Source organism: Manis javanica, chromosome 13, assembly GCF_040802235.1.
Source record: "Manis javanica isolate MJ-LG chromosome 13, MJ_LKY, whole genome shotgun sequence".
NCBI classification, from domain to species: Eukaryota; Metazoa; Chordata; class Mammalia; order Pholidota; family Manidae; genus Manis; species Manis javanica.
Window position 1 is genome coordinate 60,131,426 of NC_133168.1, and position 24,229 is coordinate 60,155,654.

A 24,229-nucleotide genomic window follows, 5' to 3' on the forward strand; every position below is an offset into this window, starting at 1 on the left:
AGCAGTGTATTAGAGCTTCTGTTGTTCTGTATCCTTGCTACACTTGGTATTGTAATTATTTTTAAATTTAGCCATTATGACCCATATATTGTAGTGGTTCCTCATTGTGATTTAATTTGCATTTTCCAGTGAATAAATGATAATGAGTTATACTGCATATGTTTACTGGCTTTTCATATATATTTGCAAAGTATCTTTAATTAACCTTTGCCTATTTTATTTTTATGGTGGTAAATATACATAAGATTTACTGTTTTAACCATTTAAATGAGTTTTTCAGTTGGTGTTAGGTATATTCACATTGTTCCATCTATCACTGTTAACCATCTCCAGAATATTTTTCACCTTTTCAAATAGAAACTCTATGCCTCTTAAACTGTAACTCCCCTTTACTATCTTCCCCCCACCCTCCCTCAGCTGCTGGTAACCGTTATTCTATTTTCTGTCTCTATGAATTTGACTACTATAGGTATCTCATATGAGTAGAATTATACAGTACCTGTCAGTTTCATTTAGATAATGTCTTAAAGGTTGATCCATGTTCCAGAATGTTTTGGAACTTCATTACAAAGGCTGAATAATATCTGTTGTATCTGTATACTACATTTTGTTTTTTATTCATCCATAGATGGGACATTGCAGTTATTTGCACCTTTTGGCTTTAGTGAGTAGTGTTCTATAAACATTGATATACTTACCCATTTATAATGGATTGTCTTTTTCTTACTGAGTTGATTAAAAATTATAAACGTAAGTCCTTTGTCAGATACGTGTTTTTCAAATATTTTCTCCTAGTCTGTTTCTTGCTTCCTTGTTTTCTTAACTGTTGTCTGATTATCAAAAGGTTTTAATCCTGATAAAGTATAATTTATTATTTTTAAATTTTTATGGCTATTTTTTATGTCATAAGGGTATCCTATTATTCAGAATCCTTTTCCCCATAGGGTATCCTATTATTTACAAGGCCATTTGTTATGTGTTTTCCCTTCCTTTTTTATTTTGTTTGGTTCCTTTATCAAAAATCCAATTAACTTTGTGCTATTCTATTTCTGGGCTCAATTCAGTTACATTGATAGAATTTTCTGGCCTATACCAATACCACACTGTCTTCCTCCTTTTTATAGTAAATCTTGAGTCGAATGGTATAATTCTTCCAAGTGTTTCTCTTCATTTTCAAGATTTTCATATTCTCTGGCCTTTGGGTTTCCAAGTAAATTGTAGAAAAAGTTTTCAGTTTCTTTTTTTTTTTAATGTAGCCTACTAGAATTAGGATCACTGTTCATTTAATATATAGATCAATTTAGAGAAAATTTATACCTTAACAATAATGAGTCTTTCAATACCTGAAAATAGTATATGTTTCCATTTATTAAGCCTTAATTTCTGTCAGCAGTATTTTTTGTATTCTTCAGAGTAGAGATTTTGTACCTCTTCTGTTAAATTTATTTCCAAGTATTTTATGTTGTTTGATCCTCTTGTAAATAGAATTATTTTTTTAATTTCATTTCTAAACATTGCTTCTAGTATATGAAATACAACTGATTTTTATATAATGATCTTATATTTTGCAACGTGGCTGAATTTACCTGATAGTTCTAATGGTTCCTTTGTAGATTCCTTGGGAGTTTCTGTGTAGATAATCATGTCATCCTGAAGGAGAGACAGATTTGTTTCCTCCTTTCCAATCTTTATGCCTTCTCTTTCTTCTCTTGTCTGTTGCACCAGCAGCAATAAATATGTCCATTGTTTTGTTTTGTTTATGGCTCTGTCACTGAAGAATATCTTGTGTTTTGCTAGAGTGCTGAAATCGTTTTTTATAAATGCATATTATATTTTGTCAAATGCATTTATTTTGTTGATACGAGTTAATGTTGATTGATTTTCAAATGTTAATCAACCCTGCACTCTTGGTTAAACCCACTTGGCTGTGATATATATTATCCTTTTAATATATGTCTAGATGTGATTCTGATAAGGATTTTAGTTTCTGTGTTCAAGTCTTTGTGAGGTTTTGCTATTAGGGTTACATGGGCCTCATACAGCAAGTAGACAGTAATTCCTCTTCGTCTGTATTCTCAAAGTATTTGTGTAAGATTAGTATTATCTCATACTTAAATGTTTGATAGAATTTATCAGTTAATTGATCTAGGTCAGTCATTTTTCTTTGTAAGAGCTTTTTTTTTTTTTTTGCTGTGAATTCAACTTCTTCAATAGATACAGGACTATTCAGATTTATTCAGATTTTCTTCTTGGATGAGTTTTAGTAGTTTGTGTCTATGGTAGTTTTGGTAGTTTCATAATGATTCTGCAGACATTAAAAGGAAAATGACATTTCTCTTAAGTTGTGCAGTTTATTGCCTTAACATTTTTTATTGTCCTCATTTTCCTTCTAATGTCTGTAGGATGCATATTGATATCACCTCTTCAATTACTAATATTTATAATAGCTATCTTCTCTTTTTTTAATCTGTCATTTTCTTTTTCTTTCATATTCTTTTATTTCAGTAAATGCTTTAAATGTTTTTATTTTCTCTTTATGTTTACTCTTATCCTTATTATTTTACCTCTGTACTTGAAGTTTAATTTGCTTTTAATTTTTTTAGCTTGCTAAGAAGAAAAGAGATTTTTTTTTTTTTATTGTAAGGCCTTTTTCTTTTCTAACCCACAGCCAAGTAGGTTTAACCAAGAGTGCAGGGTTGATTTAACATTTGAAAATCAATCAACGTTAACTCATATCAACAAAATAAATGCATAAAAAGCACTTGACAAAATATAATAGCCATTTATAAAAAATGATTTCAGCACCTTAGGAAAACACAAGATATTCTTCAATGACAGAGCCATAAACAAAACAGAACAATAGACAAAAGATAAATGAGTTTTCCTCTAGGCACTGATTTAATGGTATCCATTAAATGGCACAAATTTTGATAATCATTCAATTCAAATATTTCTGATTGCCTTTGTGATTTCTTCTTTGAGGAATGGATTACCTATACTGCTTAAAAATATTTGGGGCTTTTCTAGCTTATTAAATTAATTTCTAATTCAGTTCCGTGTTGGTCAGAGAACTTCACAAGATTTCAGTATTTCAAAGTTTACTAAGATTTATTTTATGACCAGAATACAATCTGTCTTGGTGAATGTCACATGTGCATTTGCAAAGGATGTATTCTGCATTTATTAGTTGTGGTGTCTGCGAATGAATCATAGACGGGTGTTAAAATCTCCAACTAGGGGGATTTTACTAGTTCTATCAGTTTTAATTTCATTTGAAACTTTATTTTATTAGACGCAATTTTGTAATTTTATAATTTAATTGTTTTTAGTGACCTAATATTTTTATCCTATGCAAACGTCCCATTATATCACTGCTAATATTCCTTGACATGAATTCTTTTTTGCCAATTATTGAAATTAGCCACTTCAGCTTTTGTCTGCTTGGTATTTACATGGTATATCTGTTTCATCCTTTTAATTTAAACATATCTGAAAAAGTATAAAAGTGTTTCTTTTTTTTCAGTCTGTCAACATCATCAGCCTTCAAAGTAGTGTTAAGTCCATTTACACTTAATGCAGTTATTGCTATAGCTAGATTTAAACCAACTATTCTTGGCATTTGTTTTCTATTAGGCCTGTTTGTTTGGTTCCCTCTTAGTTTTATTTTCTCTGGTTAATTTTTCCTCTTCATTCATTATGACTACATCTTTCACTATGATCTTGAACATATTTATAGTACCTGCTTTAAAGTTATTTTCTGCTGATTTCAATATCTGGATCATTTTGAGGTCCTTTATTATAGCCTTTCTTTTTCCCCTAACTGGTCACAATTCCTTTTCCCCATATATTTATTATTTTTATTAAGGTTTATTGTCGATAACATCTTGTAGCCCATCTGCATTTATTATCTTCATCTGCAGATTGTCAGTTCTTGTTCTGGCCAGCTTCACTCTAGTTTCTACCAGCTTTTGGTTACTCTCCACATTGTTTTTGTTTCTGCTTTGTGTTTTTCCTTTCTAAGATGTATGAATGTTAGAGCTCTCATATAGAAGAAATTATTTTATCATATATGAAGTACAAAATATATCTATAAGATTACATAGTAAAATGCATATCTCAGAGTAGTAGGTAGATTTGACTTTCTTATTTAAAACTACCTACATTGAACATGTATATTTATGATAAGACAAAAATTTATTTTTTATTTTCATTTAAATAAACTGTCAAAACTTAATTTTCTCAAAGTAGTTTTTAAATTCAGCTGATGATAAGAGTTTATATTAAAAGTCTGCATTTCAAAAGTTATTGATACAAAGTCCCCTACACTCCTTTCTACACAGCTCCATATGAAATTTTTTCCTTTGATTTTGTTAACTTAATACTTTTGACAACAAACACAGATAATCATTTAACAGCAATTAAACAAATACTGAGTAGAGAGCAGCTGTCAGAAAGAAGTTCTTATGGCTAGCCTAAATGTAACATGTTTTGCTAAAATAGGCTCAGTTTTTCATAAGTTTAAAGACTCGATTTAAAGAAGGGTTATTTTTAAGAAAAATATACTACACCAAAGATTTTGAAAAATTGCTATTTACTTAAAGTGATAATAATATTGTTAGGCACAATTAAATGTTTTAAGAAAAGAAGAGACATTAAAACCTGTTATTTTAAGAGATGGAGCCTGCTTATCAACTGCATTAAATAGAAATTGCATTTGAAAGTGTGTTTTTCATGTCTTTATAGCAAAATAAGAATATTTGGCATTTTAATTTCAAAATACCTACTTCAGCATTTCATATGTTATATAATAGATGTTGAAGAAAATGAAGATGCTGGAGCAACTGCTCTGCCCATGCAGCCACCACAGCCATCAACTTCAGCTTATGACCCAAGCAACATGCCATCAAGCAGCTATAGTGGAATACAGATTCCTCCCGGTGCCCATGCTCCAGCTAATACGCCAGCGGAAGTGCCTCACAGCACAGGTACAAAAAAGTAAAGCTTAACAGGTTTCATACTCTCTTTTCATAGTAAGAACTGTACTTACCATATTCGTGCCTCATAATGGTGGTCATAAAGCATGATGAGTTCTTTAAATTCTACCTGAGCCCCCCCGCCCACACACAAAGCATTAAGTCGTATTCATTGAAGTTTTAATATTAGTTGTATTTTAGTTTTTAGAGAAATGACAAAACATTTACATACATTGATTACTATTAACCTTATATCTTACTAATAAGAATGGCTTCACTGTCTTTCATGTGTGTTACTGTTTTCTTCCCCTCTCTTTCCCCTTCAGCATTGCTCAAGAATAGCGCTGAGAAGTGAGCAAGGTTATCACAGGATAGGGTCCCACTGTGATAGCAAGTCTAAATTTTCTTGCCCCATTCCCTTAGGACCCTATCTCTGCCCTCAACATGGGTATTGATGAGGGATCAGACTTTGAACCACAGCATCTCGAAGCAGTGGAATCACAGACAAGTGAAAGGAGGTAGTTCAGGTGTTCTGTTTTTTTTTTTTTAATAGTACAAACATATGACTAAAAAAAAGTCCAGGGAAGAGGTATCTGCTATTTTTTAATAAATCAGTGCTCTGTGTCTTCATTAAAAAAAGATCTGATTAAATTAGTCTCCAGTAATAAGTCAGTAGCAGTAAAGTTATTTTTTAAAGTTGTATGCGCCCTTCCATTTGCTTATATTGTACACAGAATATTACCCTTGCAGGCACTCTTCCATTTAGTTGTATTGTTGACGGAATATTACCCTTGCTTCCAAATAGGAAGGGCATTTAAAACCATAATTTAAATCTTTATTTTGTTTTCCAAATATTGTTCTTAAAATTTTACTTTTATCCCAGCATAAGAGTAGTCTATAAGGTAGTGAACTATACACATTTCAAAATATTTCATTGACAGAATGAAAGTCATCCATCCTTTGAGTGCTGATTTCTATTGTTTGCGTTATGTAACACACCATTACCACATTGACTTTAAAAGTTTGTCTGTTTACCCAAACTATTTAGATGATTTTGCATGAGTTAAGTAACATTTAAAAGTTTACTATTTTAACCATTGTAGCTAGCAACTATGATGAGTCTCTTTCCTATTTTAAAACTTTCAACTTTAAGTAATCTGCAATTATTGCTAATATTTTTGTCTTTAAGAATACTGATGAACTTAGTAATTTTAATGGTGATCTCATTTATCTTGTCATTCTGAATATTTACCTTGACTTTTCATTACTTTATGGTCTATGTCATTAATAGACCAATGTCTGTTTACTTTTATAAGTAAAATTTCATGGAACGTTGTTTGAAATATTTTATTATCTTTTAGAAATATTCAGTACCCTATGTAGAATAAGACAAGCAAAAGCAGCTACTTAGAAAAAAGCTAACCTTTTCAAACAATATGGCTTCTCTCTCACTTACCAACTTTACATTTCCCTGTATGGCCCCGGAAGATGACTGGTTAGCCAGAGACGGGTAAGATTCCTCAAGGGAGGAACAACCTAAGACAGGCACAGTCGCAGGGGGACCATCAGGTGAGAAATTGGGGATCAACAGAGTGAGGCTTAGAACCTCACCCCCCCTGTTTTGAGAGAAGTCTTCTGCATCCGTGGATGTTTTATTGCCCTTGTCTAGCTTGGATTAATACTTGGTCTACAGGCACACACCTGATCATCTACATTTGCCCTCTTACAGCATTAAACTATGTTTTCTACCTTTATCTTGCATCTACCTACCACTTCAGCATTTTATTAAAAATAATAATAATAAAGGGAGAAATGTGGGATCCACATATAAATCAAGTATAAAAATCAAACAAATATTCATATTTGACCGGATTGTTTGTAGTTCATAATGCGTGATCAAAACCAAAAGTTTCCGTGATGACTGCCCTTGTACTGTTCACCATGTAAGAACTTATTCACTATGTAAGAATTCGTTCACCATGTAAGAACTTGTTCGTTATGCTTCAGAAGATTGGAGACTGACGAGAATTAGGCTTGGGGTGGATTAATGATTGTGCATTGAGCATTGAGTCCCCTATACAGAATTTTATTGTTGTTAACAACCATTTGATCAATAAATATGAGAGATGCCCTCTCAAAAAAAAAAAAAAAAAACAGCTACTTAGATGTATTTGCCTTAGATAAATACTGATTGAACTATACCAATAAGTTTAAAAACTAACCAAGAGCCTCTGACACAGGCATCCTTGTAGATGGGCAAAGTGAGAATAAAATGCTTTTTGAAGTCATACAGTATTGGTTATTAGTTTCTACACCTTTCTAAACCACAAGTTCAATTGTTCAACTTCTCTTGACATAGGTGTTTCCTCTTTTTAAAATGAAATCAATCATACTTACTTCTCATGATGGTTTTAATTACAAAGGGGAAAAGATATGAAAATTAACTACTACTATGCCTAACATAAAATCAGTGTTCAGCAAATTAGCTTCCTTTTCCTTTTTTTCCCCTCTTCCTTCCTATTTCTGTGCCAAAGAAAGACAGGGCATTTAATAGCAAGTTAATGAACACTTAAAATTATTTTATGAATCAAGGGAAGTATCACATTTGGAGGTAGAATATTGACCTTACAGAAAGATTGGCTAAGGTGTTTTGCTTTTAGACAATATATCTTAGAGCAGAGTTGTGGTATCAGCATATGTGTAAGCATGCCATGTGTATATATAAGAGGGAAATTTACTTCTAGTAAGAGGGCTCTATTAGGGTGAACCATAAGAAACTGCTATTTTATACAACAAAAGTGGTAACATATTAGTAGTTTCATATTCAAACTAACAGACAACTCCTGCTTAGAATAACTGACTTAAAGATAGAGGTAGTCTTATTAGGAACTTTTCTGGCATGAACAGTTCCTTTTTATCCAGTTAACTCTGGCATGAGCCTCTATTTTTTTTTCTCTCTTTTGTTCCTCAGAGTGGGAGCATAAATCTAAAAATCTTGGAACTTTTTCAGGGTGAGGTTCTATCTTATTACTTCATATACTCTCATAGACTTAGAATTTCATTATCAGAGCTATTTTATAATGTGTTATAGCAACTATATAGATATTGCTGTCCCTTATTTACAAACTGTAAAGAAATTAAGCAGTTATCCCAAGAAAATAAACATACAAACATACTGATTAGTGACAGAACTAGAATTTGAACCCAAGTCTTTCTGATACCATTTTTGTCACCTTTCATGTCCTTTCCTCCAAAGAACTAAAATCCTGTCGATCAAAACCTACTTTTCTCATAATATTTTGCCCCTAACTTAAGATTGGTTTGAGATATTGGAATCCCCTCCTCCAATCCAGCAGATTTTTTTTCTGTTACATTTAAGACAGTAAAAAAAAAGTTCATAATAGCCCAATAGAAAATGAAATAACATTTGTAGTTTATAAATAAAGCAGATGTTTCCCCTCTTGCTCACTTTAAGAATGATTTGCTTTCTCTTGTATAAAGGTCCAGGATGCACTTTTATCAAAGGGAAATCCTTCAGATAGCTAAGAAGAATAGTATGTACTAATATACAGTGTTCAGCTCTTCCACAACGAAGTAAGGAGGGTAGGGTAGCAATTGTTTAGACAGGCACAGTGCTTGCCTTTTGCGCTTTAACCACATGGAAGAGCAGATGTAGCCAACACAGTGGATAGGTTTTTCCTTCTCTTGGAACATAACGTTTTTTAGCATTTGTAAATATTGAAGATCTCAGTAAGAAATCCAAATAGGCTAAATAATAGAATTATTTTATAATTAATGCTAGCCTTCTAACTATAAATGCAGCTCACCTCATATGTAGATCAAAAATTTAACTCTTTTATTACTATTAGTCTTTTAAGTGTCAGATGTACTGCATTTGAGTTCTTCTCTACAGCTTTCAAAGTTGTTTGTATTTTGTCCTAATGGTTTCTACCAGTGCTGTTTTCCATGACTAGACTGAGGTTTTCCTTGATCTAACCCTGGTGTTTCTTCCCTTTGCATATAGTGTTCATTGTAGATACCATGTCCCTCTCTTTTTCTCTGCCTCTCTGAATGCCGTACTCCCTTTCAGGGTTCTCTTTAATTATTCTTTTTGGATAGTCTTCTCTGATTTTCTAACCAACACTTATTTCTCCATTTTCAGAACAACTTAGCATTTAATAAGAAGTCTTATAATGTTTAATTCTTGAATATATATTAATCTCATTTAATAAGTTATGTAATCATCTACTTAAAAATTAACCAGAAGTTACTTGTTAATACTTCTTTTTTGTTAAATAATAGACAGAAAGACATTCCAACACAGTTCTTTCCCCCAGAAATGTTTTTTATGGTCACATCACACCAACATACTGTGGTCTAGGGGACTGCAACCCATTTGCAAATTGACAAATTCATCCTTCTAAATCAAGAAAGAAGGAAACCTAACTAGTTTTGGGCATCTGAAGAAATAAGTAAATAACATAAACTAAAAGCCATTTTTACTGACTTAACAGGTATTTATGAGCTGGTGTTAAGCCAGTAGACTAGACTCCCATGGGAATATGTCATAATGGCTGCCAAAAGGACAGGCCTTGGCTCATGTACATCAAGATAAATGAGAAGCAGCATCTTCTAATTGCTGCATGAGGCATGTTGAGTACCCAGTGTTGTCAGTTCAAGTCCTAATTGAATGATTGTGCCCAGAAATTCTTAATAAAATGCAGACCTATTTTTTTTAATATCGCTCAAATAAAATTTTACTATATAACTGAATTTTCTCCCTGCAAATTCTGTTTTGTTCTTGTTAACTAATATTGCTTACTTATTTAATCATATGGGGCTGTACAAATAAGTATTTAAAAACTAGTGTACTATGCTGACCCAAAAAAGTATGCCTTCTCTGTGAGAAAGGGGATTGTTTGGAGGATTTTAGTTTAGTCAGAAACACAGTTACTTAGCAGGGAATGCATTAATAGCTAGACTGATTTGTGAGTTACATACCTTTTTCTGTTGTTGTTAAGATCTGTATGAAGAATATGTTCAGTCATCTCCCTGTTTTAGGTAAAGCTGCTTCAAAGCACTAGACTTGACTAGGTAGCCTCTGAAAATCCCTGTCAAATCTTGCATTCTAACATTTTTTTTATTATGTAATTATGTGCCTTTGAAAGTTCAAGTTTTATGGGGGAGAATTATGTAAGATGTTTATAGTTTAATATATTTGGTTAATATAGTTTAATAAATTTGGTTAGAGCTAATTTAAAATCAAGCAAAAGATAGTCACTGAATTAGTTGATTTAAAATGTGTGTATCTCCTGACTTTGCAGTTATGCTTCTTAAAGTTTGTCCTATATTTTCACTCATATATATGTACATATACATGTATATATATGTACACAATGTAATGCATAAGATTATTCACTGTACTATTATCTGTAGTACCAAAAGATTGGAAATAACCTAAATATCCCTCCGTAAGAGATTGCTTTATAAATTGTAATTTGTGCACAGAATGGAATACTATGTGGCCATTAAAAAGAATAAGGCAGATTTCTATATAGTAATCTGGAGTTATTAAGTGAAAAAATACAGAGAATAGTACAGTATGCAGACATACTGCCATTTGCAAAACACATATGTATACCAAAGTATGCCTCTCCATAGAAGAAGGAGTTAATTTGGAGGAATTTGATTTAGGCAAAACACAAATTTCTTAGGAAAAAACATTTATTTTTATACACGTAGACATTGGACTAGTCACATACATGCTAAGACATATGCTAAGACTGGATGCATACATGTGCATGGAAGGGTGTTCTAGAAACCAGTGATAGCCCTAAAGTAGCCTGGAGTAGAATGAAAGAAAGATTTTTACCTATTTTTTGTGTACTGTTTAACATTTGTACTTGACTTTTCATCTGTATTCTTTGTACTTTTAAATTTTTAATTAGTTCTATTTTTAGTTAAAAAGTATGATTTTTCATGACCTAATAGTTCCAAAGACTCCAAACTGAAACTAGTTTGCCCTAACAACAAAATTAAATGATATAAAATATTTTATATTTAAGTCATTTTCCTTTGGGTTAGGAATGAAAAGTCCTTCAAAGTCAAAACTTCATATCTGCAGACTGTATTTTAGGACTTTGATCACCCTCTGTGAAACCATCATTCTACAACTCTAATTGCCTGTGTATTTGTGCCCCTATACACTTGCCAATTTATTTTCTGTCTTTTGTTCCCTTCTTATCCCGGTGTCTTTCCCTTACTACCTTAATGCTTACAGTAAATGATTTGAATTTAATCTATTAGCTTGGGGGAGATGAACCCTGTTTCTAGAGACCATTTGAGTCCAACTTTTAATCCTCATTTGCTTTCCTGCAGTTTGAATCATGTACTTCTCTTTGAGAAGTTTCAACAGTTTCTATTAATTTTTTAGGTTAATGATCTTCAATTCTAGCATACTAACATTAATCAATAATGCTAGTTATTCACTGAATATGACGGTCATGACATGCTTTAACAGGAAGACTAATTGCTTATTGGATATATAAAAATATCATCTTAAAACTTTGTGAACTGTAAAATTTGGAATGTATAATTTGTAATTTCATACAGAGTGATGAAATGGGACTAACCCATAAGTTAAACTAAACTGTGATATCCCACTTTGTCCCCAAAATTACTGAATTAACTGAGAAATTGAAAGGTAGGACAGTGGTCTGTTACTACTGCAGGTATTTGGTAAGCTTTAATGAGAGGCAAATTGAAGCATTAGACATGACAAAGTATGTAATAGGAAATATGTGGCCAGTACATATATGTAAACACTCAAAATGTATTTTCCTGCATATTTTTTATTCCAGCTTCCAGAATCAAATAAGTTTATCAAATTGTAATTCATTAAAGTATCAAGAAAATAATTAAGTACAGTAATGAGATTCCTCCAGGATATTTTAAGTGCTTTCCTAGTATATAATTAAGAGGTGCAACACTTTTATACCCATTTGTGGTTTTCTGATTTGCAGGTGTAACAAGTAATACTATCCAACCTACTCCACAGACTATTCCAGCCATTGACCCTGCACTTTTCAGTACAGTTTCCCAGGGTAAGTCACCTGACTTTTATGAGAAATAAAGTATCTCCTGTTTTGGGATGTTGTTTTGTAATTTTACCTTAGGAGTACCATATATCTGAATGTCCAGGTAATTTGAAACACATTTCTTGGAGTGTCTATTAGATTGTCCAGTGAACCAAGGTTGTTTCATATTATCAAAAATACTTAAATCCAAAGTCATTCCCTTTTTTCACAGTTCCTCTTTTTGTGTAGTCTGGATATAGTGGCACAAACATGTAGCCGAAAGCTTATGCTAGATTAGTTCAAGATTACTATGTTGTGATTATGATCTTCCTTATCTGCACTGTTATTATACTATCTAAGAAGAGAGAAACTGACCATAGTTGAAAACAAAAACAAAAAAGAACCTGTAATAAATTGGCAAATTATCAAAGAACATAGTGAATTTAATTATATCTCTATTCTAGATACACAGGTAACCTGCCTAACAAATACTATATTCCTCTTAAACTTGGTTTCCAGACTCCCTCTTTAGTCCCACCCTGTAAAAGCTGTGTCTAAAATCTAATTTGAACATATATGAAGATAACAGGTATTTCAGTGAAACAGAACAGGGAATCCAGAAATTGGATCACACAGGATGAGAATTAATGGTAAAAGAGATGTCAGGTGAATCAGTGTGGCAGAAGTATATATTCAAAAGTGATGTTAGAGCAGTTGGTTAGCAGGACAATATACATATGAGATGCTATCTCCCAATTCTTATATATCATTTAGTTGTGTCTTAAAAGGTATGACCAATAAAAAGTAGTAAGTTCCAGACCTCAGAAGATACTCTCACCTCCTTTACATTGTTGAAATGCAACTAAAAGACCAGGAGGAAATTCAAACAAAAATAAAGAATTAATGTCCAGAGCATATATATAAAGGGCTCCTACAAATGAATAAGTAAAACATAATTCAGTAGAATAGGTAATGCAGATGTGCACTAAATACATGAAAAGATGCCCAGCCATACTAACAGGGAAACTCAAAATTGCAAAGTGAGTTTAGTTTTAGGTCAATAAATACAAAAATATTTTAAAGGATTGATAATCTACAGTGTTAATAAAGACATAGGGAGTGACACTTATATGCTGTTGATGGTAATGTACACAGTAAAACTTTTATCAGTAGTGGTAAGTCACTGTCAGAATTGCAAATGTAATTTTTTTGACCCATCTATTACACTTTTAGAAATTTATCTGAAGAAAATATTTAGACATGGAGACAGTGTATTTACAAAGAAATTTTACTTCAGCATCATCTATAGTAGTAGAAAATAATCTTAGGCACCAGCTCTTGAGAAGTTACAGTCCATTTACCCTATGGAATACTGTGCACACATTAAAAAAGAACATGATAACTCTCATGTGAAAAGATGTCATATTGAGTAAAAAAGACATATTGAGTAAAAAACCAAGTTGTGCAACATTAAATATAGTATGACCCTGTTTAGGAAAAAAAAACATTTTTTTAAACAAAACTGTATCTTCCTACATGTACATATATGTTTAAATGCATAAGAAGAGTCTAGACTAACTAGACAAAACCAGACTAATTAAACACAAACTAAAAATAGTGGTTTCATAACCACCAGCACTACCTTCACCTCCACCTGTAATACTTCCTATACCTCTTTCTTGCTACATTTTTCTCTTTAATGCTTAGTACTTACCAACTTTTAATATACATACTATGTGTGTATATTAGTATTAGTATATATTAAATATTTTTATAATGAATTCATGGATGACTTTTGTCTTACAATAATATTTAAGTGACATATCTTGACGGTGGCCTGGACATAAGAGTTCAGTACTAAGCTTTGTATTTACATGCAAGATTTATTGCAGGTCAGATGGTTCCCCTATGATTCTGTCTGCATTCCATTCAAGTCAGAGGATAATAGAGTACACTAAGATCAGATTATCCTGGGTCCTTGACATGAACATATTGAACTACCTGACTAAATAGGACAGAGTCTCTATAAAGACCCATTTTGGAAATATTTACTAAGTATTTTAGCCTGTCATGACATTAGATAAATCAACCTAGGAAATGAATCCCTAAGTCATCTGGACATGCAGGGATTTCTCTTTACACCAAGTAATGTTACTTTTGATCCAGTGCTGACCCAGTCTCTTCCCACTATAATAGAGGACTTGACTGATGGCTCTGTGAAAGGGGGAAGCTGCTTTATGATAAAGACAGTTTTGTCTGAAGCATTCTGGAATGGATAGGCACAGATATCAGAAGCAAAGGTATTATATTAGACAACCTCTATAATATTTTAACACCTTTTAGGTCCACGCTGTGCTCTCTCTGGTTCTGATTATAACTCCTAGTAAATTTTAATGATAGAAAAACAGTTTTTATTTGGGTGCAATAAGCAGTACTTACTATCTTGAATATAAAATCAGATAAACTGAAATTGAATGATTATTCTCTTCCTGAAATGTGTTTTCCCTCCTTCTTTTCCACTTTCTCCATTTAATCTTTAAATTCTAACTTAAAAGAATTGTTAATTAGGAGGCAGATTTTTTTAATTGAATTTAAAATTTTAATCTGCATGTTTTATGATTGACTTGTAGACAATATTTTTTTAAGTGAAAGAAAGCCTGAAGTGTTCCAAAGTGGCAAAAGTAACTATATGACATGGCTTTTTAAGTTCTCCGTATTTTTTAATTTGTTAAAAATAAATCTAACATCCCTGTATAAATCTATAATTAAATCTATAAATTAGTTATTATCTACTTACTGAATTTTATATGAGTTTTAATTTTTTATACATGTCTCTAAGCTATATGTATCACATCTATAGTTATATTTTCTATTAAAATATTTTCATTCACATTTTATGAATATTAAAATTGTTATTTCATGAACAATATGCAATATGTTTTAAAATAGCTTTATCATTAATGGCAAGTTTAGTTTATAAATACCATAAAAGTAACAGTTCTTGCCACTATATGTATTTTATCTTATTAATAAATAAGGGATATGTCAGCCAAACTGCTGTAAAAATAAGATTAGTTCTGAGCATTAGGGCTTTCTTCTAGCAAGCTCAGTAAATTCTGGGTGGATGCCTTATATATTTAAATATTACCTTGAGATAGGAGGATAGAAATATTCAATTACAAACTTGAGTTAAGGTAAATTTTTCACTTACCAATATAGTACATATAGATATAGGTGACAAGAACTTCTTAATTTTTGAACTGCCATTAAAGAATCTGCTAGGTACATTCAAGACAAAAGTATAAGCTGAAACATGCCTGAACAAATTGCCAACAGAACAGCAGAAAAATTGATTTTAGGTTTAATGGGTAACAAATGTCAAGTCATTAAAATACTGAAAGTATAATTGTGGAGAAACTTTTTGATTTTTTAATGAATAATTACATTTGAGGAGTATATTGATTTGTGTATTTTACTTTTTAAACACCACCAAAATTCAAGGAAATTAAAATAAGTTCTGTTAAAATTGGAATGTGTAATCTCTGATTCGCAAGAACAAGGACCAACTATTAATGTAATTTTTAATAATATTAATTAAGCTACTTGAAGACTTTCTATATGTAACAACCTGGGCTAGTTACTATATGTAGGTATGTAAGTGTATTACCATAAAATCTGACATTTAATTAATGCTTTAAATTCTGTATGAACTTTATTCATATTAAATGTGGGAAGTAATTTAAAGTACAGACAGCTTTTTAATTTTCATTCATTAAAGTTATTTAGCACTTACAGGTGCCTGACACTGGGCTAGAAACTGTAGAATACATTGTTTCAGTACTCTTTTTGAAAATGTTAGAAAATAATTTGGACCAGAACTTAGTATCAGAGTACCTGGAATTTGGTACCTAATTTGAATTCTTTCCCTAGACAAGTTTTCACTTTATGCTGTATATCTATGATAAAATTAACAGCAACTAAACAAATTAATTCTATTTATAAATAGAAGTTTATAAACAAAATAGAAATGTATTCTTTTTTGCTTATAAACAGAATTGAAATGTATTATCTGTTCATTATATTCTATGCTACCAGCCTTCTGATCAGTTCTCCTTAGAACCCTCATAATTTCTAAAAAAAAAAGGTTGTTTATTTCAAAAGACAAGCGACAAAGTCAGTTTTTAATTTTATCTTTAGAAATATGTATTCAAGTATATTCAAGTCTTATATTAGATGAAATGTTTTTAGTGTGGTTTTTTTACCCTAATTATTTACTCATGTTAATCATATGGGTAGCTGGAAAACTTATTAAGAATAAATATTGGACAACTAATTTATAAGAGATATTTACATGTTTTATTATGTAGTTGAATAATATATATAATATCTTAAGTCGCTGAGCTTTTTATATGGATGACACAAAAATGCAAAATATTTTCAGGCTAAAAAAAGTTAATTTACGAAATTTTTTTACATAGTTATTCATTATTCTTATTGAGGGCTATATTTATACTCTAGTTCAAATGAAGTTTGAATGGTTTAGTCTGTGTGTATTGTTCCATGAAAAAAGAGGCTCAGAATTCTAGCATAAACACCAAAGCTACTATCCTTGTTTTGCGCGGAATATCATTATTTTGCAATTAATTTGCCAAAAAAAAAAGTTTTCTAGTTTTTAACTTCAGGAAGGAAAATCTTGTTCACATAAGTTATTATGTATCAGCATATGTATTGTTTATATTAGTAATTAAAACATTAAAAAGCATGAAGAAAATATATTTAAATACAACTGGGATTGAGAAAAAGCTTCATGTTTTTATATAACCTTAAATATTTTCTGTAATCTTGAATGTAAGCATTTACCTAACCTAACAGAACACTTTTTATATTCCTACAAACATCTTAATCACTTTGTTTTTGTAGGGGATATCCGTCTAACAGCAGAGGACTTTGCTAGAGCTCAGAAATACTGCAAATACGCTGGCAGTGCTTTGCAGTATGAAGACGTCAGCACTGCTGTACAGAATCTGCAGAAGGCCCTTAAGTTACTGACTACAGGCAGAGAATGAAGCCTTTGTACAGCAGATACATGCATTTTTGGCTTAAAGAACTAACAATCCATTACTCTGTCTTCAGCCTGTCAGGAGCACAATTTTAAGGAAGACTTCAGTTCTGCTGACTGTAACAATGAAATCTGTGTCTGTGTGTCAGATGCCTGTTGAAGCATTCATCAGCAGCCTCAACCAGTTTTCATTGTCCATTTAGTGATCCATTAATCTCTGGGTAGATAGGGCAGATGTTAGCAAGATCCTAAAAGTGCCGATAGAACCCTACACCAGAAAATGAAAACACATTTCCATAAAATATATTGGGAATAAGCTTTGTATCATAATTTACATAACTTGAATTTGTTGAATCTATAATTTGGACAGACAGTATTACTTTGCTATAAAATTCCAAATTTAACTTTTAATAAAGATTGCCACAATATTACAGATAAGAAATCACCTTTTTGTTTTCCTCAGTACTTAAAAAACAAATACAAACATCCTGAACTGTTAGATGAGTCTGAAAGAGATCATATTCAAAATAAAATTTATATCCATGTTATAACTATATTAAAAGTTTAAAATTTTCATAGAAGGAAATATAAGGTAAAAGAGGTAGAATCACTTTTAGACTTGAGAATAATGTTGGGTTCCCAACTAGTTTCCCTTATCCACTAAAGCTTAATGTGAATTGGTATTTGCTTCATTGGCAGTTTGACTGCATGTATTAGAGAATGAAAAAAGACATTTGTAGTAATGCCTGGAAACTTGGTGCTTTAAGTTAAAGGTTCTCCTCTGCTGCTATGGAATGGATTCCATAGAGTGTATAGCTACGAATGATCCTGACGATTGTAAGAGTTTAGATTCTCAGTTGTTAAGTTTTTAAGTTTTGTGGGCAATTACGGACTTAACTGTGTCAACTGCGTTTGTGCTGTGAAAAAATAAATATGAGGATTCTTTTAACTAGTTCAGCTTATTACAGAGACAGGTGTCTGTTTTGATTTGCATACTAGAATTGTCATTTTTATAAGTCACTATTTTTAGTTACAGGAATATGTTCGTTTGTTCTACTGAGACTGAAGTCCTTTAACATAGGAGTACATAAACTGTTTGGTTGATGGGCTGGCCACCTGTTGAGTAAATAAAGGTTTATTGAAACAAAACCATCCCATTCATTTATGTTTTGTCCATGACTGTAGAATTACATGACCATCAAATCTAAAATATTTACTGTTGAGCCCTTTAAGAAAAAATTTGCTGACCCTTTGTTCTAACAATAGAAAAGTGGGAAGGATGATCTTTTAGAGTTATAAGAGGTCAGTATAGTTCAGCAAATTTTAAATTCAAATCTTAACATGTCTGTACACTAAAAAGAAAAGTGTCACCTCCCAAGATATACCCTATCTTGTTGCTGTAATTGGATGAGCACATGTAGGGAAGATAGTGTGGAAACCCCAGAGTCCACTAATAAAGGGGCTCTGGTGTAATAGCCCGTATCTGTAAAGTGAAAGCAACACCACTAACCACCTTCAGAGTTCATTATGAGGACTAAATGAGATGCTATACATGATAAGCACAGCAAGTGTTAGCATTCCATGACTGTGTATAGTTGTTAATATTTTTTTAAAAATTGTTAATAATAATTTATTTCCTGAATATTAGGAAATTCCAGTTGTTTCTGTGGCCTATTGCTTAAAATTACATTCTTGTCTGATGGGATTGAACTCTAATGATTCTTTAACTTTTGTATTTCTACATATAATATCTGACAAGATATAGTTAGAAATTTTCTAACAGTAAATAAGCAATTTTCACTTAGTAGTTCAGCATGTATTTATTGAGCAGCTGTGTTCCTGATAGCATCCTTTGCATGAGGAAACAGTGGAAAACAAGAAAAAAAAATCCATGCTTCATAGAGTTTATGTTCTAGAGGGGAGTAAACAGACAAACTTCATAAAAACTATCATATGCAGCCAGTGGTTTTCAAAGGCTAATTGTTATAAATGTAAGTCTCAGATTCTACCTCAGTCCTACCCACTCGGAAAGTAAGGGAGGGTGGAGCCAAGCATTCTGAGTTTTAAGAAGCACTTAAGGTAGTCTGGTGGTTCCTAGAACTGTTATGGTTTACCCCTACTTAAATCAGAAAGAGTGAAAGTCTGTGAGAAGAGATTCCCCTGAAGAAGTGGTTCTCAAAGTATGGTCCCTAGACCCCCAGTATCAGCATTATCTGGGAACTCAAAAGTTCTGGTGACTGCACTTAGGAACTTCTGTATTAAATAGTGATAAATGCTATGGACAAAACTGGAGTATGGAATAGAAAATGCCTAGGTGTGTGTAGACATGAGTATTTAAATAGGCTAGTCAGGACAGGCCTCACTGAGGACATTGAGAGAAGAAAGTAAAATGGAACAAAAGTATTCCTGGTAGAGGGCAGTAGATAAGATGTCAAGAGAGTGTAAGCAAGGAGGACTGATAAGCTAGAATGCTTAGGAACATGGAGGCTTTTTGTTGAGATACTTGTACTTTGAGCAAGATGGGGAGCCACAGAGTTTGAACAGAAGTGTAGCCTGATGTGACTTGACTTTTTAAAAGTATCCACTTGTGGTTACTGTGTTGACTAGAGCATAAGGTGGCCATGGGTGGAAGCTAGACCAGTGAACACCATGTTGTGATGATTGGGATGTTACTGATGGCTTATGTCAGGGGTAGCAGTAGATATAATTTATCTCTGGCCATGTTTTCTATAAGTGGAGCAAGTATTTCTGATATTGGATGTGAGGTATAAGCACAGGAGGAGTAAAGATACTTCCAAGTTCTTAACCTGAATACTTGAAGGAAGGAATAGTCATCAAAGGGAAAGTTGCCGAGTTCTGCAGGCATTTAGGCTGAAAGTACTAAGTTCCCAAGTTCCTGTAACCATCCCAAGTAAAACCATTTGATAACATTGTTTTGTCAATGTACACAGAGGGAGGAGAAAAAAGTAAGATAAAATTCTGTCTACAGTGATTGTCAGATACCAAATAACTGCTGAAGTGGAGCCAGAAGCCAAGGACAGTTTCGTGGTTAGTATGGCCAAGGAAGGTTTCAGGCTTAAAAATAACACCAAGACCCCAGTTATAGGTCTTGAAAATTAACATCCTCAGGTGTTCATAGAATTCATCTATATATGACTGTAGTTGTAGAAATTTGAGGTTACTTTGTATGCATTAATAAGGGACTAAAAGCTAACAACAGTCGCACTCTAATAGCATTGTTACCTTCAACTCCAAAAGAAAATAAATGACCAGGGGTTGAAAGGTTTTGTTTACCTGCACAGCTTCCTCTCAGTACCCACCACGACCCCCTTCTTTTTTTAATCTTACTCATTTTATGTATCCAAGCAATTGGATCAGATCACATGGTTTGGACCATAAACCTCCACGAGTAGAAAAGTTCTTAAAAGAGATCACAAAATTTTAAGACACTCCTCAAACAGAGGTATGTTTTCCTGGTTGGTTGTGACCTCTGATGTCCATGGAATTCTGAGACTGAAAGTTATTCTTTGGGGTTACCTACATAGGACTAATTACAAGTAAGCAATACCTTAAGACTAGGAAATACAATAGGAAACATTTGAGTGCTTATTAAACCCCAGGCATTCTAAGTATTTTACATGTATTAATTCACTTAATCCTGCCGATGATCCTGAGCCATGTGTCGTATCATTGTCACTGTTTTACAGATAAGCAAACAGTCTGAGACTGCACAGGTAATACTCAAAGTTTCTAAGCTCAGACTACTTCATACAATAACTGTCATCCATATAGGTAAGTCATCAATTAAATTATTGTTAAGTAAATGAGATGTTATAAGTGAACTCCACATTATCAAGGTCATGGGTCACAAGGTCGCAATTCCTATTCTTAGTGGGAGGTGTTAACAGCTAGGTTTTTCTACTATCTGGGCAGTGTGCTCTAATTAACTGTGGGTGCTAGGCAGTGAATACAGGGCATGAACACACACATGTTGGAATCTGTGACCTGACAGCAAATGGACTTTGAGTCCAGAGAGAAAATAAGCAAGTTTTGAATGAGTGATGCAATGGATTAATATGTCATCTTGGAGAGGGTGTCCCACATTGCTAGGGAGTCCTGGCTTTCCTAGACATGCCTCTTTCTTTCCTTTTTATTTTAAAGTAACAATTTTAAGCATACAGTGTTTATTCTAAAACATTTATTTTAAAAATCCAGTTGATAGCCTTCACCTTCAGGAAGTCAGATTGGGATATGGACTTCTATGTAAAACTAATAGCATTTACAATTATTTTCTCAATTATATTTCTACCTGAACGTATGAGGCAAGCACACCTGTCCCTTACTTGAGATATTCCCTAAAGTTTGGGGGGAAAGATGATTGTGTAAAAGAGTCCATGGTACAACTTCCTAAGAGAACTAGCTTCACAGTTCTAAATATTGGAAGATCTAAAAAATATTGCTATCATTCATTTGTTCAAAAATACCAGCATATGTATTGAGCAACCGCAGTCAAAGTTTGATACGATAGTGCTGTTTTGAAGGTTATGCTCCAGACCCAATATTTCTTCCTGGACAAAGAGGTCTTAAAGAAAAGGTTAAATTGAAGGTTAACCAGGCAGACAGAGAAGTAGAAGAAGTGAGCAAAATAAAAGCATGAGCAACAGCACAGAGGAAAAAAAAGTTGTCAGGAATTTGAGTAACTCAGAGTGTCTTTGGCAGATGGCAGATGGAGAACAAGTGTTGTAAATATGAGACTACATAGTGGAGAGGTGTTATGGACTGAACTGTGTTCCACCAAACTTCCTACGTAAAGCCCTTCCTCCCGATGTGACTGTATTTGGAGATCGGGTCTTAGGAGGTAGTTAAGATGAGCTCATAAGGCTGGGGTCCTAATCCCATAGGACTGGTGTTCTTACAGAAGAGGAAGAGACATCAGAGATCTGTCCTTCTCTCTCAACCTCTCCCTCCCATAGAAGGCAACATCTACAAGCCAGAGAAAGAGGTCTCACCAGAAACTGAGGCTGAAGGCACCCTAGTCTAGGAATTCTAGCCTCCAGAATTGTGAGAAAATAAATTTCTGTTGCTTAAGCCACCCAGGCTATGGTGTTTTGTTATGGCAACCCAAACAGACTAAAATGGGAGGCAAGAAGTTGAAGGCATTGATAGCCCTGTCAAAGAATTGGTATTTTCACTCTGAAAGTGATGGAAAGTATGCATTTCAATTCTTAATTTCCTTTAAAGCATGACTCTATTTTCACTAAAAAAGAAATATTTATCTGTGTATCTCTATGAAAGCTTTGACACCTTCAGACACACTCTTAACCATATCAGTCGCCTGCTTTATTGGAAACTATGGAATTGTCTTTGTCTTTTTGACCTCTCTGTTATGGTATTTGTGTTGTGGTGCAGGAGACATTCAGAGTCCCTTAAAAAGGAAGAAGGACATTTAGGTTTTATTGTGCCATGCTTCTATACTTTCTGTATAAAACTAATAATACCACCTCTAACCACAGTAACTTGGCAAAATTACTATTTACCTTCTCACTTTATGTATCATGTAACTTAAACTTGGCTTTTATGTATCTTCCTTATGAGATGCTAAGTTCCTTGATGGTAAGAGCTATTTCTATGTCTGTGAATCCCTAGTACTTTGCATGATGCCTGATGCAGCCTAAGTATCCCTAACTGGAAATTAATAGATAAATGGGTGAAAGAATAAAGAAATTATGCTGGTGTCATCAAATAAATGCTTATGTTCAGAAATCTATGTTCTCTAATACTGTAGTGTGAGATAAAATTACAATTGCATCATAAAGTTCTGAAATGATTTGTTAATCATTGTTCTCTTTAAAAAAGCCTCACTCCACATTATTGGAATATTGGGCAGAATCCATCCATTCCACACAGCAAGTCTGTTTTCTAATTCAAATGCATGGTTCTTTGTGTCAAAATCATGAGGAATAACAATGAATCAAATGTGCTCAAAACATTTATAAATCACAGTAATAACATGCTAGTAAAGTACATTTTCTCTGTGGGCAGTTTATATGTCTATCCACATTCTGGCAAAGATTAATATGTTCAAGCCCATTGGAGTTATTTAATAAGAAAGCTCTGTGTGCTAAAAACATGAAAAATATTCAGACCACTTAGAAAATTCAAATAATCATGATATCTGAAAAAATTGTAGCTGGAAGATTATTTGTAGAGATGAATGGGCAAATGGAAATTTAAAATTACAGAAGCTGCCACTGAGACCTGAACACTCTGGGGAAAATCAGAACTCATTTGAATTTTTTTTCCTCAATGGATACTCTCCCCTGTCCACAGCTTCAAAGACATGCAACTGAAAAAAAGGTGTGAAGATTGTAAAGCTGTGGGTACAGGGTTATATAATACAGTGTGCCAATCTGTGTCAAGAAGCTGGGGTTCTCATCTCCCTTTTTTGTAATCTGTTCTGTCCATCAGCTGAAGAAAATTTGCTCTTCTTGACCCTCCTCTGAGCATTAGTTCTCCCACATAAAACATGAGCAGGGCAGGTTGGAGATCCAGTGTCTTGGAAGATCCAAGATTCTTGGAGTCTCTAAATAACCATTAGACATCTGCAGGCAAAGTTTGTGGTTAGGCCTGTGTTCCTTTAATCATACTATGCTTTAGAAACTTAAATCCTGACATCTATCCTATTTAGTGAATAAATATGTCTTGAACATTTTAATATGCCAAGAATTTAGTAAGAAAATCTTGAAACCAATAGTCATGATGGCGAAAGAGTTGTTGTTATTTTGAGCAGGGAATTTTCTTCTGCCAATGCAAAGATTGCCTGTGAGCAAAAATCTGACAAGATGTCAGAGCAAAGAATATTACCAGAAATAGTCATTTCATAATGATAAAATGCTCAATTAGTCAAGAGAACCTTATAATTCTAAAGGTTTATGTACCTACCAAAAGTGCTTCAGAATACAAAAGCAGTAACTATAAAACTGCATGGAGAAATGACAAATCCGCAATTATAACTGGAGATGTTAACACCCATCTCAAAAATTGACAGAATTAGAAATTACAACTAGTATACTAGATCCTTAAAATTGGTTCTTGTCACCCTGAGTAAAACCAATCCATCT

The 24,229-nt window shown here is 33.0% G+C and overlaps 1 protein-coding gene across 1 annotated transcript in view; it reads left to right on the plus strand.

Moving 5' to 3' along the window:
• Positions 1 to 22,943, plus strand: part of VTA1 (vesicle trafficking 1) — an 83,028-nt gene extending 60,085 nt beyond the window's left edge. Inside the window, exons 6-8 of the mRNA XM_017649940.3 lie at positions 4,812 to 4,985; positions 11,996 to 12,076; positions 16,970 to 22,943. Of these exons, the coding sequence (XP_017505429.1) occupies positions 4,812 to 4,985; positions 11,996 to 12,076; positions 16,970 to 17,115 (401 nt within the window). The 3' untranslated portion in view covers positions 17,116 to 22,943. The remainder of the gene's footprint in view (positions 1 to 4,811; positions 4,986 to 11,995; positions 12,077 to 16,969) is intronic.
• Positions 22,944 to 24,229: the final 1,286 nt, after the last annotated feature.